We start from the raw sequence: 12,789 nt of genomic DNA on the forward strand, positions 1-12,789 counted from the left end.
TATATACAAAACAAAACAATATTCAGGCCCAGATGGAAAGGGAGGGGGCGTGGGGCTAAGGATAGGCAGAGGTGAAGAGATGGGTCTTGAGGTGGGACTGGAAGATGGTGAGGGACTCAGAGGTGCAGATCTCTTGGGGGAGGGAGTTCCAGAGCCTGGGAGCTGCCCTGGAGAAGGCTCTGTCCCCAAAACTTCGTAGGTTGGATTTTTGGATGGAGAGGAGACCAGCTGAGGTGAGCTGTGCTTGTAGGTGAGGACCAGGATTTTGTAGGTGATCCGGGTGATCCACTACTTTATATGACAGCTTTAGTTACCAGTTACTTTGCAGATGTAGGTTTATTAATAGAAAATATAAATCAACTAATGTACTAATCAGTGATGAGATCATAGATTAAGCTACCAAGCAGTATATAACGTAATTTAAATTAGCCTCACCTTTACCAATTATGTACATGTTATTACATGAATAATTATAACCCAGTGATGATGTAAACAATATATGAATCTGAAATGTGTCATTCTGTACATATTTCTTTTACGTTTGATGCAAATAGTATGTATTTTGACTTAAGTAAGTAAGATTTTGAAAGCAGGACTTTTTTACACTGCAGTCTTGCTACTTTTACTGAAGTAAAATATTTGAATACTTCTTCCACCACTGTGCTCTGCTGATAACTCTAACTCTAATTTTTGACGAAATTGGGATTGCAAAACTAAGGAAAGTCAAATTCTGTTTTAGAGTGGGATTTTTCTTACCCTGTGGAGTTTTTGACCACTAGGCCTTTGCTGTATGTTTTTCACTGTCTTGGCTTGTACTCCCATTGTGGTAAATGGTTCCTCCTAGGTGTGTGAAATTATCAGTGTTGTCAAAGACCTTTTGTTATTTCTGTTGGTGTATTGATGTTGATGGGCGTGAATTTGGTTTTACTGACGTTGATCACCAGTCTGTTGTCCATAGAACTGGAGTCTGTTTGTACTTTATTGCAAATATGTGTACAAGCCAAGATATTTAAAACCGAATCAATAAAGCACACACAACCTTCACAAGACTTAAACTAATCTGAAAATCCAACCAATACAGCACCAAAACCCAAATTTCAGATTTACCAAAGCTGTGCACTATCAACGCTACTCTACAGTGCAGAATGCTGAAAAACAACAGGACACTTACAAACTATCCACCTTCCATATGTCATGCTTACAGAGGATATCTATATTCCAGCCAAAGACCATCTCCAATAATAACCTTCTTGAAATCATCCAACTAAAAGACACACCATCATCAATTAGACAAGAGACGCAGGTGGACCTAGATTGGCCATGTGCTCCAAAAAAGGACATCAAACCAATCCTAATGGTCGCATTACACTGGACACCAGAAGGCAAAAGAAGGAAAGGGAGGCCAAAAATAAAATGGCGCAGAACAATTCCAGTCCACCACCACCAACAGAGCTGGGGGACCATTGAGAAACAATTAGCCAAAGACAGAAGGTGGAGGGAGTGAATGAGAGTTTTTGTTTTTACTTGTAGTACTAGACAGTAAACATGAATGTAAACACAATCCATCATCACAATTTGAAAATGTAAAAACAAATTGGCTCAGTTTTAAAGGAAGTTAATGCGTTCAAGAAAACACTCATTGTGTTTGGGTGAGAAACACTAAATTTAAACTTTTGTTTGTTCACAAGATAACTCCACATAATGTGTTTAAAAAAGTGACCTATGATTAGTGTGAAATTAATATGTTCATATATGCGTAAAGTAACTTTTGAGACAGTAAAAATGTGACTGTGACTGTGACTCAATCTCATATCTCAAAATATGTAAGACATAGCCTACTTTGTGTTAAAGTAGTAAAAGTGTATGATATAAACAGAAATATCTTAGACCAGATGATATGATATTATATTCACCAGCTGTTGAACCAGTGCCACAGATTCAGAGAGTTGTGCTCTGGATCATTTGAAGTATTTCCATGTTCATAAAGCTTTATTATGACCTCTAGCGGTTAGAAACAAGCACTAAGCATGTGGTGGAATTTTTCTTGAAGCAGCAGAGTTTAGTAAATATCAATGATAAAAATGAAAACGAATAAAGACTGTTTGAGAATTAAACCAAAATCTGGTCTTTGAGCATTTATTATATTTTGCAAAATATGAGAATACAGATTTCAAACCTAATCACAACATCATATAGTCAAAACCTCTGTTAAATCACCCCTCTAACTTTATCTTTTAGCCTGCCCATAGTTGAAAAGAGGACATCATGAAAAGTCAAACCATCCTCACCTTCCCCTCTGCTCTCTGTTCCAAACATTAACCTAAACAACAGTTTATCTCAGGAGGCAGAAGGAGACACGGTTTGTGGCCTTCTCGACTTTGTCTGCTAAAAAGTTAAACAAAATGAGAAGCTAGAGTTCATGGCTGCAGCTGTCCCTCTCTGGTCTTTAAGAGTCTAAGAGGAAGGAACAGCATTTTGTGGAGGTTTAAAACCATCTTTAAGCAAATGGTTAAAATCATTAATCAATAATGGTTAAAATAAAATTTGCCTCCACAGCATTCCTGAGCTGGGAAGTGCCGGCAGCTATTTTTTACTACATGCACTGACGGATGCACAGCAGTAGTGAATCTGAAAATGTTCACTTCCTTATTTTTAGTGCTATTACGTATGTATATTATTTCGATGAACATAGGATATTCCTGTTTGCCATTGGACTTCCCATGCATATAATTCTTTCCACTGCATTGCATTTTCAGCAGCTATTAAAAGTTAAACCGGCAGGTAAGCAGGTACAGTAGGTGATTCCGATCAGGACTTGTCTGACAGGAGTGATGACACTGCCCGGTGAGAGTGCTCCCTGAGGGAATATGTCTTACACTGTGCCAAAGGAGGTTTTAGTTCCAGTAAATAACTGAACGTATATTGTGACGAAGGCTCTGTCACGTTTGGATGACACATGGCAAACCCACTCAGGTCACAAAGCACCCAGACAATTTATTTGCAGTCACACTTTTATACATATCACACTTATTCATTTAAGTAATTTCTATTTTACAACGAACTATGTTACTTACCCATTATTTTGAACTCTCTCTCCTCTCCAGTCCTTGGGTCTTAACCAGAGCTGAGGCAAAGTGCTGCTCCACATAGGGCTGTCGACGTCATGCTTCTCGTCCCGTCTGTTTAACCACTTTTTTGTAAATAAAAGCACCTTCACATTTTGAAACTCAAGCCATCGTGTTATCGACTTTTTTGGTTCAGATTCCCAACGCTTTCTTTAACATACTGTATATAGAACACCTGAGAGCAGACATGGTGATCGGTCAGGGAGAACATAAAAACAAATTGATATTGGTGCAAAACACAGCCATCTTTCACCCTAAAAGAATAGAGGAACACATTTTAAAAGATCATTAGCCCAATAATGAAATGAGTATTATATAACGAGGAACACACAGGTGAATACATTATTTGCTGCAGAGGTATGACGACAATGAGAATTGAATAAATGGCCCATTAAATAATTACATCACTGACAGCGAAAGTGTTTCTCATCACATCAGCTAGGAGGAAATCTTAAATGATTTCTTTTCCTTCTTCCAATTAGGTAATGGGAATTCAGTTCCTTTAATTGCAAAATACTTCCTCTTTCTGTAAACCAATTTGTGTGTGTGTGTGTGTGTGTGTGTGTGTGTGTGTACATGTGGAGGCACATGAGTGTGTGTGTGTCTGTGCAAGCTGTGCATTGCCTGCTAAAAATCCCCCTAATGCCACTATAAGAGGAGACAGCATGGTGACACAGAGGCACATCACTCCCAGGACTCTTCCTCTGAGTAACACACACAGGTGAGTCTAAACACAGGTGTGAGTGTGGTCTAGACCTACTCTATCTAAAAAGTGTCCTGAGATCAATTCTGTTGTGATTTGACACTATAAATAAATTGAATTGAGGTGGTGCTAGCAGGTACCCTTAAATTAATTTAGATTTTGAAACAAAAAGTAAGATTGAAGATGATATACAAATACCATATCACTTTTGAAGGCTTTAAATGCTATACTGTGAGTTTATCAACAGAAAAAAAAAACTTTCTATCCATTGATTAAGTCATTTAATAAGCAAACCCCCAAGCATTTGCTGGATCTAGCTTCTGAATTTTGTTCTCTATTTAACAAACAACATTTTTCTGTTAGCTCTTTCACCCGACAACCACAACAATGATGATGAAGATGCTGCTTGGCTGCTCTCTCTGCCTGCTCCTCCTGATCAGCTGTCTGAGTGAACATGTGGAGGGCCGAACGCTGAACTTGGACAGCTGCTCTGTCAATGTTCACACACACGAAATGCGCAAATATTACATTGACATACGATCAAATGCGGTGAGTTTATTGCACACACACTCTTCAAACCACTGACTCAAATTAAATAATAGAAATCAACAAATGCAGCATCCACCATAACATGCAGACACAGTCAATCACTTTACCACACAAAAATATCAGAAATTGTTCACAGCAAACACCTTTAAGCAGAGAGAGATTCTCACTTGTTCTCTGTGGTCTTTACATTACAGATAGAAGGAGACAATGAGATCGGAGTGAAACTTCTGGACAAATCACTGATGAAGCATGTTCAGGTGAGTCTTTTACCATGTAGTGCTGGAATTCTTTCTATCCTAATTTCCTGTTCAGATTCTGAATATTCATCTGCTCTAAATGATAAAGGCTTTATGAACATTGTATGAGTATGTAACATGAATGTGTGAGAACTGCTGTAATCTGACCTTGATGTGTCTCTATCAGGACGGTCAAAAGTGCTGTTTCCTTCGTCTTGTGCTGCGTTTCTACGTTGAGAGAGTGTTCGGCAACTACGCCTCTTCTCAGCCACAGCAACAACGCTGCTCCAGCGCTCTGGCCAATGCTTTTGTCAGCCTCAGAAGAGATATACATAAATGTGTAAGTTAGCTGTTCAATAACTTAGTTGTTAGTTCTTTAATTATAAACGCCAGTAACTTGTTTTAATAATTGTGCTTTGTTCTGTGCAGCACTGCCACTGCGGAGAGGACACACAGAGAACAGTTGACTCCCTGCATGCTGAGTTTATCAAGGTATGTAGACGTTCTCACAATGGACTGATGAGGGGGCAATTTAATTCACTTTTTCAAATGATTTTTTATTTGGTTTTCAGTAGTTTTATGGGATACAGTTGGTGTCCAATTCACACATATTCTATTTAGAATAGTTGAATATTTTAAATATATCAGGTATCACTTACTAATATCTAACCCTTATATTGTGTTAGGGTCAGATTTGACAAATTTTGTGTGAATACACCCATGCTAAAGTTGTCTAAAAAGAGGAATAAAAAAATCCTCTTTTGGAAATTGATCTTAATGTCTTAATTACAATTTTTTGAAAAATATTTCTTTGTGAATGAATAATGTATCGTGAATAAATAAATGTTCTTCCTTAAAATACAGGGGGCATAAGTCAGTACACTCCAATGTTAAATTCCCATAGAGGCAGGCAGATTTTTATGTGATGATGTGAGGGGCTATTTTAATTTAAAAATGTAATTCTGCCTGCCTCTATGTGAATTTAACATAGGTGTGTACTGAATTATGCCCCCTGTATTTTAAGGAAGAACATTTATTTATTTATTAATTTATGATACATTATTCATTCACTAAGACAATTGGTGTCCTTAAAGGTTGGATTTTTCCTATTTTTTCCTATCAAGGCATTAAGATCAATTTCCAAAAGATGATTTGTTTTATTCCTCTTTTTAGTCAATTTTAGCAAGGGTGTATTCACTTACGCTGAGCACTGTATGTAAAAAGTACCATTTACTTTTTTATTGGATCAAGGCTTTATGATATCCCTAGAAATAGCTATTTTAGCAAAACAAAAGATGTTACAATTTTAGTAAATACTTTAAAAAGTCTCAAAAAAAATATTGCAAATATGAGGTATATTTTAAAGGTCCCATGACATGGTGCTCTTTGGATGCTTTTATATAGACCTTAGTGGTCCCCTAATACTGTATCTGAAGTCTCTTTCCCGAAATTCAGCTTTGGTGCAGAATTACAGCCACTAGAGCCAGTCCCACAATGAGCTTTCCTTAGTATGTGCCATTTCTGTGTCTGAAGCTATTGAGGAGGAGAGGGGGGGGGCAAGGTGGAGGGTGGGGGTGTAGCCTTGACCAACTGCCACTTTTCTCGGTTGAAAGCCATGATGTCTCTCTCTCATGGGTTGGCCAAATTCTCTGGGCGGGCAAAGCAGAGAAAGGGGAGGTAACTTTGCTTGTTATGACCTCATAACAAGCAGATTCCAAAACGGCTCATCTGAGCTTTCATTTTCTCAAAGGCAGAGCAGGATACCCAGGGCTCGGTTTACACCTATCACCATTTCTAGCCACTGGGGGACCATAGGCAGGCTGGGGGAACGCATATTAATGTTAAAAAATCTCCTAAAGTGAAATTGTCATGCCACGGGACCTTCAAAGGAAAAAAGATGTGACCTGCAAAAATGCTGCCATCAATACGAATATTTAGTTCTATATGTTACCAAAAATGTGACACAGTTCACTCCTGAAACTCAAAGAGGTTAAATAATATGGTTTCTTTTCAAAAGAGGTGTTTTTAATCTATTTTGAAAGAAAACATTTGTCTGGAGGTATTTATCTATCTATATATCTATTTTTTGGCTTAATATCCTGACTATCCAAACCTGACTGTTACTTGTTTCCATACAGAAATGCCCATCATTAAATCCACTGTTCTCTCTGTCCTTTTTTCCATTTCTTTCCATTGAGCAGTTAGAAATAAACCAGGCGGCACAGAAGGCCATGGGAGAACTGGACACTGTGCTGGAGTGGCTGGAGGAACTCGGCCAGAAAACACACACTTGATCAGTCAGAAACTGAGCAAAATCAACTCTGCAATCCCGAAGTGACTGCAGTCTCCAAGCTAACATCAAATATGTCACTTCTGACTTGACATTAAGCAGAAGCCAATGTACATTTCTCTATTTTGTACTTTTTTATTTTGTAAATTATTTCATCCACTAACACATGGACTGTTTTATATACAATATTTATGATATGTTATGCTATATATTATATATATTGACATAAGTGTATATGTATTCATATTTATAATTAAGTATGTGTGCTTCTACTGTACTGTTAGCAGAGTCAACTTTTTAACTTTAACAATGGTTTAATTTAAACTTCAATAAAAAAATATTCTTACTAACTCGAGTGTACGTTGTCCAACTGGCTCGAAACTTTTCAGGATTCATAAGAGTCCAACCCTGAGGACAAATAAAAGTCAAGTTCTATACTTTAACGAACTCCTCCTAGAGATTTCATCCGATGGACCTCAAACTTGGACTGTACCATTCCAACACCTTAACGATGAAAAGTTATTAAAAGAAAGACTTTTCGTCAGACGGTGTGGGCGTGGCGTGACAGTCATTTTGAGTGTTTAGAGATGAACAAAGAAGTTGTTGTAACTTGTGTGTACTTTGTCGTATCTCACCGAAATTTCTCACGATTGACAAGGGTCCAGGCCTGAGGACACCTACAGGCTAAAATTCAATTTTGGTCATAACGCCCCCTGCTGGCAACATGAAATGCGCCTTATATGACAAACATCATCCGATTTACATGAAGGAACTTGGCCAGAAAACACACACTTGATCAGTCAGAAACTGAGCAAAATCAACTCTGCAATCCCGAAGTGACTGCAGTCTCCAAGCTAACATCAAATATTTCACTTCTGACTTGACATTACTTGTAAGCAGAAGCCAATGTACATTTCTCTTTTTAGTACTTTAAATAATTTAATAATTATTTCATCCTGTTGTGGTTATGGTCTGTTGGGGTTGGTTATATTTCGGTTGCCTGTTTGTATATTTATGTCTCGGTTCCCTGTGTTTCCTCATTGATTGTTTATGCTTAGGTTTCTGTGATGATTGTTGGTTTCTGTTTTCCTGTTTTTGATGTTTCCTTTGGTGATTGTGTAGGTTTTTTGTATTCTCTTATTTATTGTGTATTCCTCTGTTCTTTGACGATTACGTAGGTTTCTGTTTTACTCTGGTAGTCTGGTTTACTGTCTTGTCTAGTTTTACTTCCTGTTTTCCCGCCTTTTTGATTACCCTCTGTTTCACCTGTTTGTCACCGGTTCCTCGTTTTCTCGTTTTCCCAGTGTATTTAGTCTCTGTGTTCCCTTTGTCTCTTGTCACATCGTTTTGTGTTTGTTCCTGTCCCTGTTTGCTCCAGTCTCAGGCCTAGTCCACACGGACACGGGTATTTTTATAACCGGAGTTTTTTCTCCTCTGTTTTTAAAAAAAAAACCATCCACACATGCTCGGTTTAAAATAAATCTCTGTCCACATGAAAACGCAAAAACACGCTGTCAAGCGCTGTCAAGAGCATACCACACCAGCAGGCGGCGATATAACCCAAATCGTAAAGTCACCTTGGCCAATCAGAAGCCTAGAAAAAAGTTACATCCTACTCATCCGCCATTGCAAAGAATCGTCAACAAACATCAACAAAGCAGTTAGCGGTGCACAATATGACGTCAAACACAGTGGATAACGGCGCACACTCTGACGTCGCAAGGCAAAAGACCCGGTTACGACAACACTGTAACCGGCGGTTCTGAAAAGGCTCACCCTGGCCGGAGTTTTCAAAAATGTTCGGTTACAGTGCCCTGAAACTGCGTTTTCGTGTGGACGGAGGGCCAAACCGCGTAAAAAAAGTCACGGTTATAAAAATACCCGTGTTCATGTGGACATGGCCTCAGAGTTATGTGTCATAGTCTTCCCTGCGGTCTCTGTGCTCTCGTTTTGTTATTCAGCTCTGTTTCCCTTTTTGCATTTTGGACTTAGTTTTTGCCTGCCTCAGTTTGTACTCCTTGTGTTGTTTCTTGCATTTTTGCATTTTTGGATTCCTGTTGGTTTGTATATGTATATATATATATATATTGACATAAGTGTATATGTATTCATATCATCATTTATCATTAAGTATGCATGCTTCTACTGTACTGTTCGTAGAGTAAACCTTTTAACTTCAATACAAAAATACTCTTACCTACTGACTTTGAGTGTTTCCTTTCAACACAAAGACTTGATGTCTGCTCTGCTCTGCTTTGTAAAATTACATAAGTATTATCAGCAAAATGTACTTACAAGTATCAAAGGTCAAATTACTTATTCTGTAGAAAAAATGTCCCCTGTGACTGGTATCTTATAATACGAGATGGCATGCTGCTGCTTGCTCACCATTTTGTTGCCCTTAACTCTGCCTCTGAGACTGCACACAAATCCCGAGGACCAAGGACCTTTGCCAAGTGCCTACTGTAGCCTATTTAATTTGAAAATGGCAAAGAAAGAGGTGGGGGGTAAATTCATGGCGTTGTTAGTCTCAAAACCTGTGCTTATCATAATCAAACGATAGTTGGTAGCCCATGTGGTAACATCAGTTTTCTATCCTCTTACAAAGAAATTACTTTTCCTGCAAAACAAAAACGTTTGACATCAAAAGTGTCAGGGACCTTGAAACTGTGTTCAAGCCCACCACATCCTAATGAATAATGTAAAATTACAGAGGGAACGTTTAACAGTTTGGCTCAACTATATTGTGTGCCCACCTAGACATTATGCTTGTACTAGTTTATATCCACGATGTTCCACTTCCGGGATACCTCCGAAGCCACCGGAAATTACGCTGGATGTCAATCTTTTTGGCCGGGTGTCCGTTACCTTACGCTTTCTTTGTGTTGGAATTTTAAGCTCTGTTTGATTAAGGAATATGGTTAACTGCTCCTCAGATCTCTGCAGAGTAAATCCAGACAGCTAGCTAGACTATCTGTCCAATCTGAGTTTTCTGTTGCATGACTAAAACAACTTTTGAACATACACATGTTCCACCAAAACAAGTTCCTTCCCGAGGCTATTTTGCAGCGGCACCGTAGCTTAGCGCCTTCCATGACTATTGTGATTGATTTAAAGACACTCCAATAAACCAGAGCATGTTTTTCTCCCATCCCGGAATGCTGTGTGGACTAGTAAGACCCTCCTCCATTGTTACTCCGTGCTGTGGAGGAAGGTCTGGCAATGCGTGACTATGCTTGTAACAGCTCACTTAAACAGCATGGTGTGTTCAAGGTGCTGTGCCTGTAATCTGACTTGTATTTGTCTCCATCAGGATGGTCAGACATGCTTTTTCCTGCCTCTTGTGTTTTATTTCTCCGTTGAGACAGTGTTCAGCAACTTCACCTCGTCTCAGCAAAGAAAAATGGGCAGCAGCCCCGAAGCCCCAGAAATTGAGTGTCACAAAAGTCCCCCAGGGTCATTGCATGGAGGGCGGTAGGTAGGGGGTGCCCTGAGGCCCCCTAACAGGTTACTCCATCAATAATATACATAAATGTGTAAATTTGTTATTTAACAATTTAATGTGCTTTAATTCAAAACACTGTCACTATGGAGAGGAGACACAGAGAACGATCACGGTGTATAGTTATTAAATAACCACTCACAAACATTCTCACAGTGGACTGCAGAGGGTGCTAAGGAGTGGGGTAAGGAAACCCCAGAAGCAATTTCATTTAACTTCTGTAAAGATAATTTAGTTGATTTTAAGCTAAGTTATTGACTTTTGATGAAATTTCTAATGCAAAATGTTTTTATTTTGTCTATTATAGTAGGTATCATTAAATAATATCTCAAATAACCTGCACACACAGCCACCACATCTATCAGGATTTTATTTGGGGTTCACAGTGTCCTACAACTTATTCTACTTCTCGTAGATTATATGAATATTTAGTTGGTTGTAATCTATCTTCCAAAAAAAACAGTTGTCTGGAGGTCATTAATACTTTGAGAAGAAGCCGTATTTTTATCCAATAATATGTTGCTAATTTCAATGTATTTTGTATGTATTTGGTAATCTAGTCAACTTAATCACATTCTAAAATAACTTTACTTCTGGCTGAAATACTACAGTACTGTATTGTGGAGGTGGGCATGGTTTGCATTCAGTGGCCGGGGAGGGGTCATGTCTGTGAGCAACTGAACTGTTTGCCGGAGAAGCCGGGCAACCTGAGGCGCACGGTTGAAAAGTTTATTGAATTTATTAAGTGTGTAACAAAAATCATTAATAAATACTGTTGTCGGTGAATGGACTGTCGTGGCTGTGTGAGGGGAACTCCTTTGGCAGCGAGACCTACATGTATCATAAACACATGATCAGACAGAAACTCAGCAACGCCAAAGTGCCTGCAGTTAATGAATATGACATTACTTATAACCATTACTGTGCCACTCTAGCTTATTGATTTAATATTTATATATTTTTACTCATTTATTAACACAACTTTGTCCAAGTAATTAGAAGCTGTTCTGAACCACAGCAATACAAATATTTTTTTCATTTGATTTGTTCTATCATATCACCTTCAGGTGGAACAGTTGGTAGGTAGGCAACTGTTAGTTAGTTAGTTAGTTAGTTAGTTAGTTAGTTAGTTAGTTAGTTAGTTACCGGTAGTTAAGCTTTATTTACAAGACAGAACAAAATACATACAGTGTATACAGTATAACGCCTCAACAAGACTATTCAACCCCACAGTCATTAAACACACACACACACACACACACACACACACACACACTGACACTGTCACCTATATGAAAAATGCCAGAAAAACTTGAACGTCTTGTAGACGAACAAGTGACTCAGTTTGTTTTGCAGTTGATCATTGTGTGACATCTTTAAACAATCATCTGTGGCTTTGACTTGAAACCATCAGCAGCAACAGTCATACGTTATATATTATAATCAACAGTATCAAAAGCCTTTTACAGATGGCAGTACAAGTGATGATAGCGCTTCATTGTTGCCCTCTAGTGGTGAGCAGTGAAAATAAAGTGTTTTATCCACTACAGGTGAGCAGATGTAACATAGCCAACATTATGGAGTTATATTACTGCCATTAGTCAAGAGCGCATTATTTCAATTTGAGAGCATTTCTCACTGATATTACGTTCAGATTTCTTGCTCTCACACTCAAATAGTCACTGCTCGTGCTTAGATTTGCTCTGCTTGTGCTCAAACTTTCTGCTTAGACTTAGATATGTTGTTGTTTGGACAGATTTCCTGCTCTCAGCTTTGAACTTTCTCCTCGCACTCAGGCTGATTCTGCTCGCTTGCAAATTTTCTGCTCTCGGATCTCTCCTGCGCGCTTGGATTTTTTTTGTGTTATAACCCTGCCAAAAGTCAACAACCAATAGAATGCCAGCTGTAGTGTTGACCAATGAAATGATCCCTGCCCCGTTGAGGGTGCGTTCACTTTACGTTAAAACGTCTGTTGAGGGCGGCTGCACTGTAACCGATAACTGTAACCAAGTTTATATACCCCCGCGCCGTTCATTGCTTTATTATAAGTATATGTCAACAATGTGCACAGAATGGTCGACGCACTTTCACCTGCACCCATCAGGAAACGGGAGAAAGCTTTGAAGTGGGACATATCAAGTTATGTCCTCAACTACAAGGGTGAGTAACATAACTTAAGCACCTAGCTAGCTAGCTAACATATGGCGCTAGCATATAGCCTAGCTTGATGTCCATAAACAAATAGATTTTCTTTATTGTATAGCTAGATTGAACATCATATGACGGACTGTATGTGTATATGTGATGACCTCACTTTGTATTTTTTCCTCGTTTGGTTAACCATGTTCCTGGGGATTTGGCTAATTTCATGTTAGAGCCAGCAG

General features: G+C 38.7%; 1 protein-coding gene across 1 annotated transcript; it reads left to right on the forward strand.

The window, feature by feature from the left end:
* The first annotated feature begins 4,221 nt into the window (after window positions 1–4,221).
* il19l (interleukin 19 like) lies at window positions 4,222–6,907 on the forward strand. Its single transcript, XM_028574725.1, has 5 exons — window positions 4,222–4,377; window positions 4,572–4,634; window positions 4,801–4,953; window positions 5,043–5,105; window positions 6,815–6,907. The coding sequence occupies exons 1-5, from the start codon at window positions 4,222–4,224 to the stop codon at window positions 6,905–6,907; spliced, it is 528 nt and encodes a 175-aa protein (XP_028430526.1).
* The last annotated feature ends 5,882 nt before the right edge of the window (window positions 6,908–12,789 follow it).

This window comes from Perca flavescens, chromosome 4 (assembly GCF_004354835.1).
Source record: "Perca flavescens isolate YP-PL-M2 chromosome 4, PFLA_1.0, whole genome shotgun sequence".
NCBI lineage: Eukaryota > Metazoa > Chordata > Actinopteri > Perciformes > Percidae > Perca > Perca flavescens.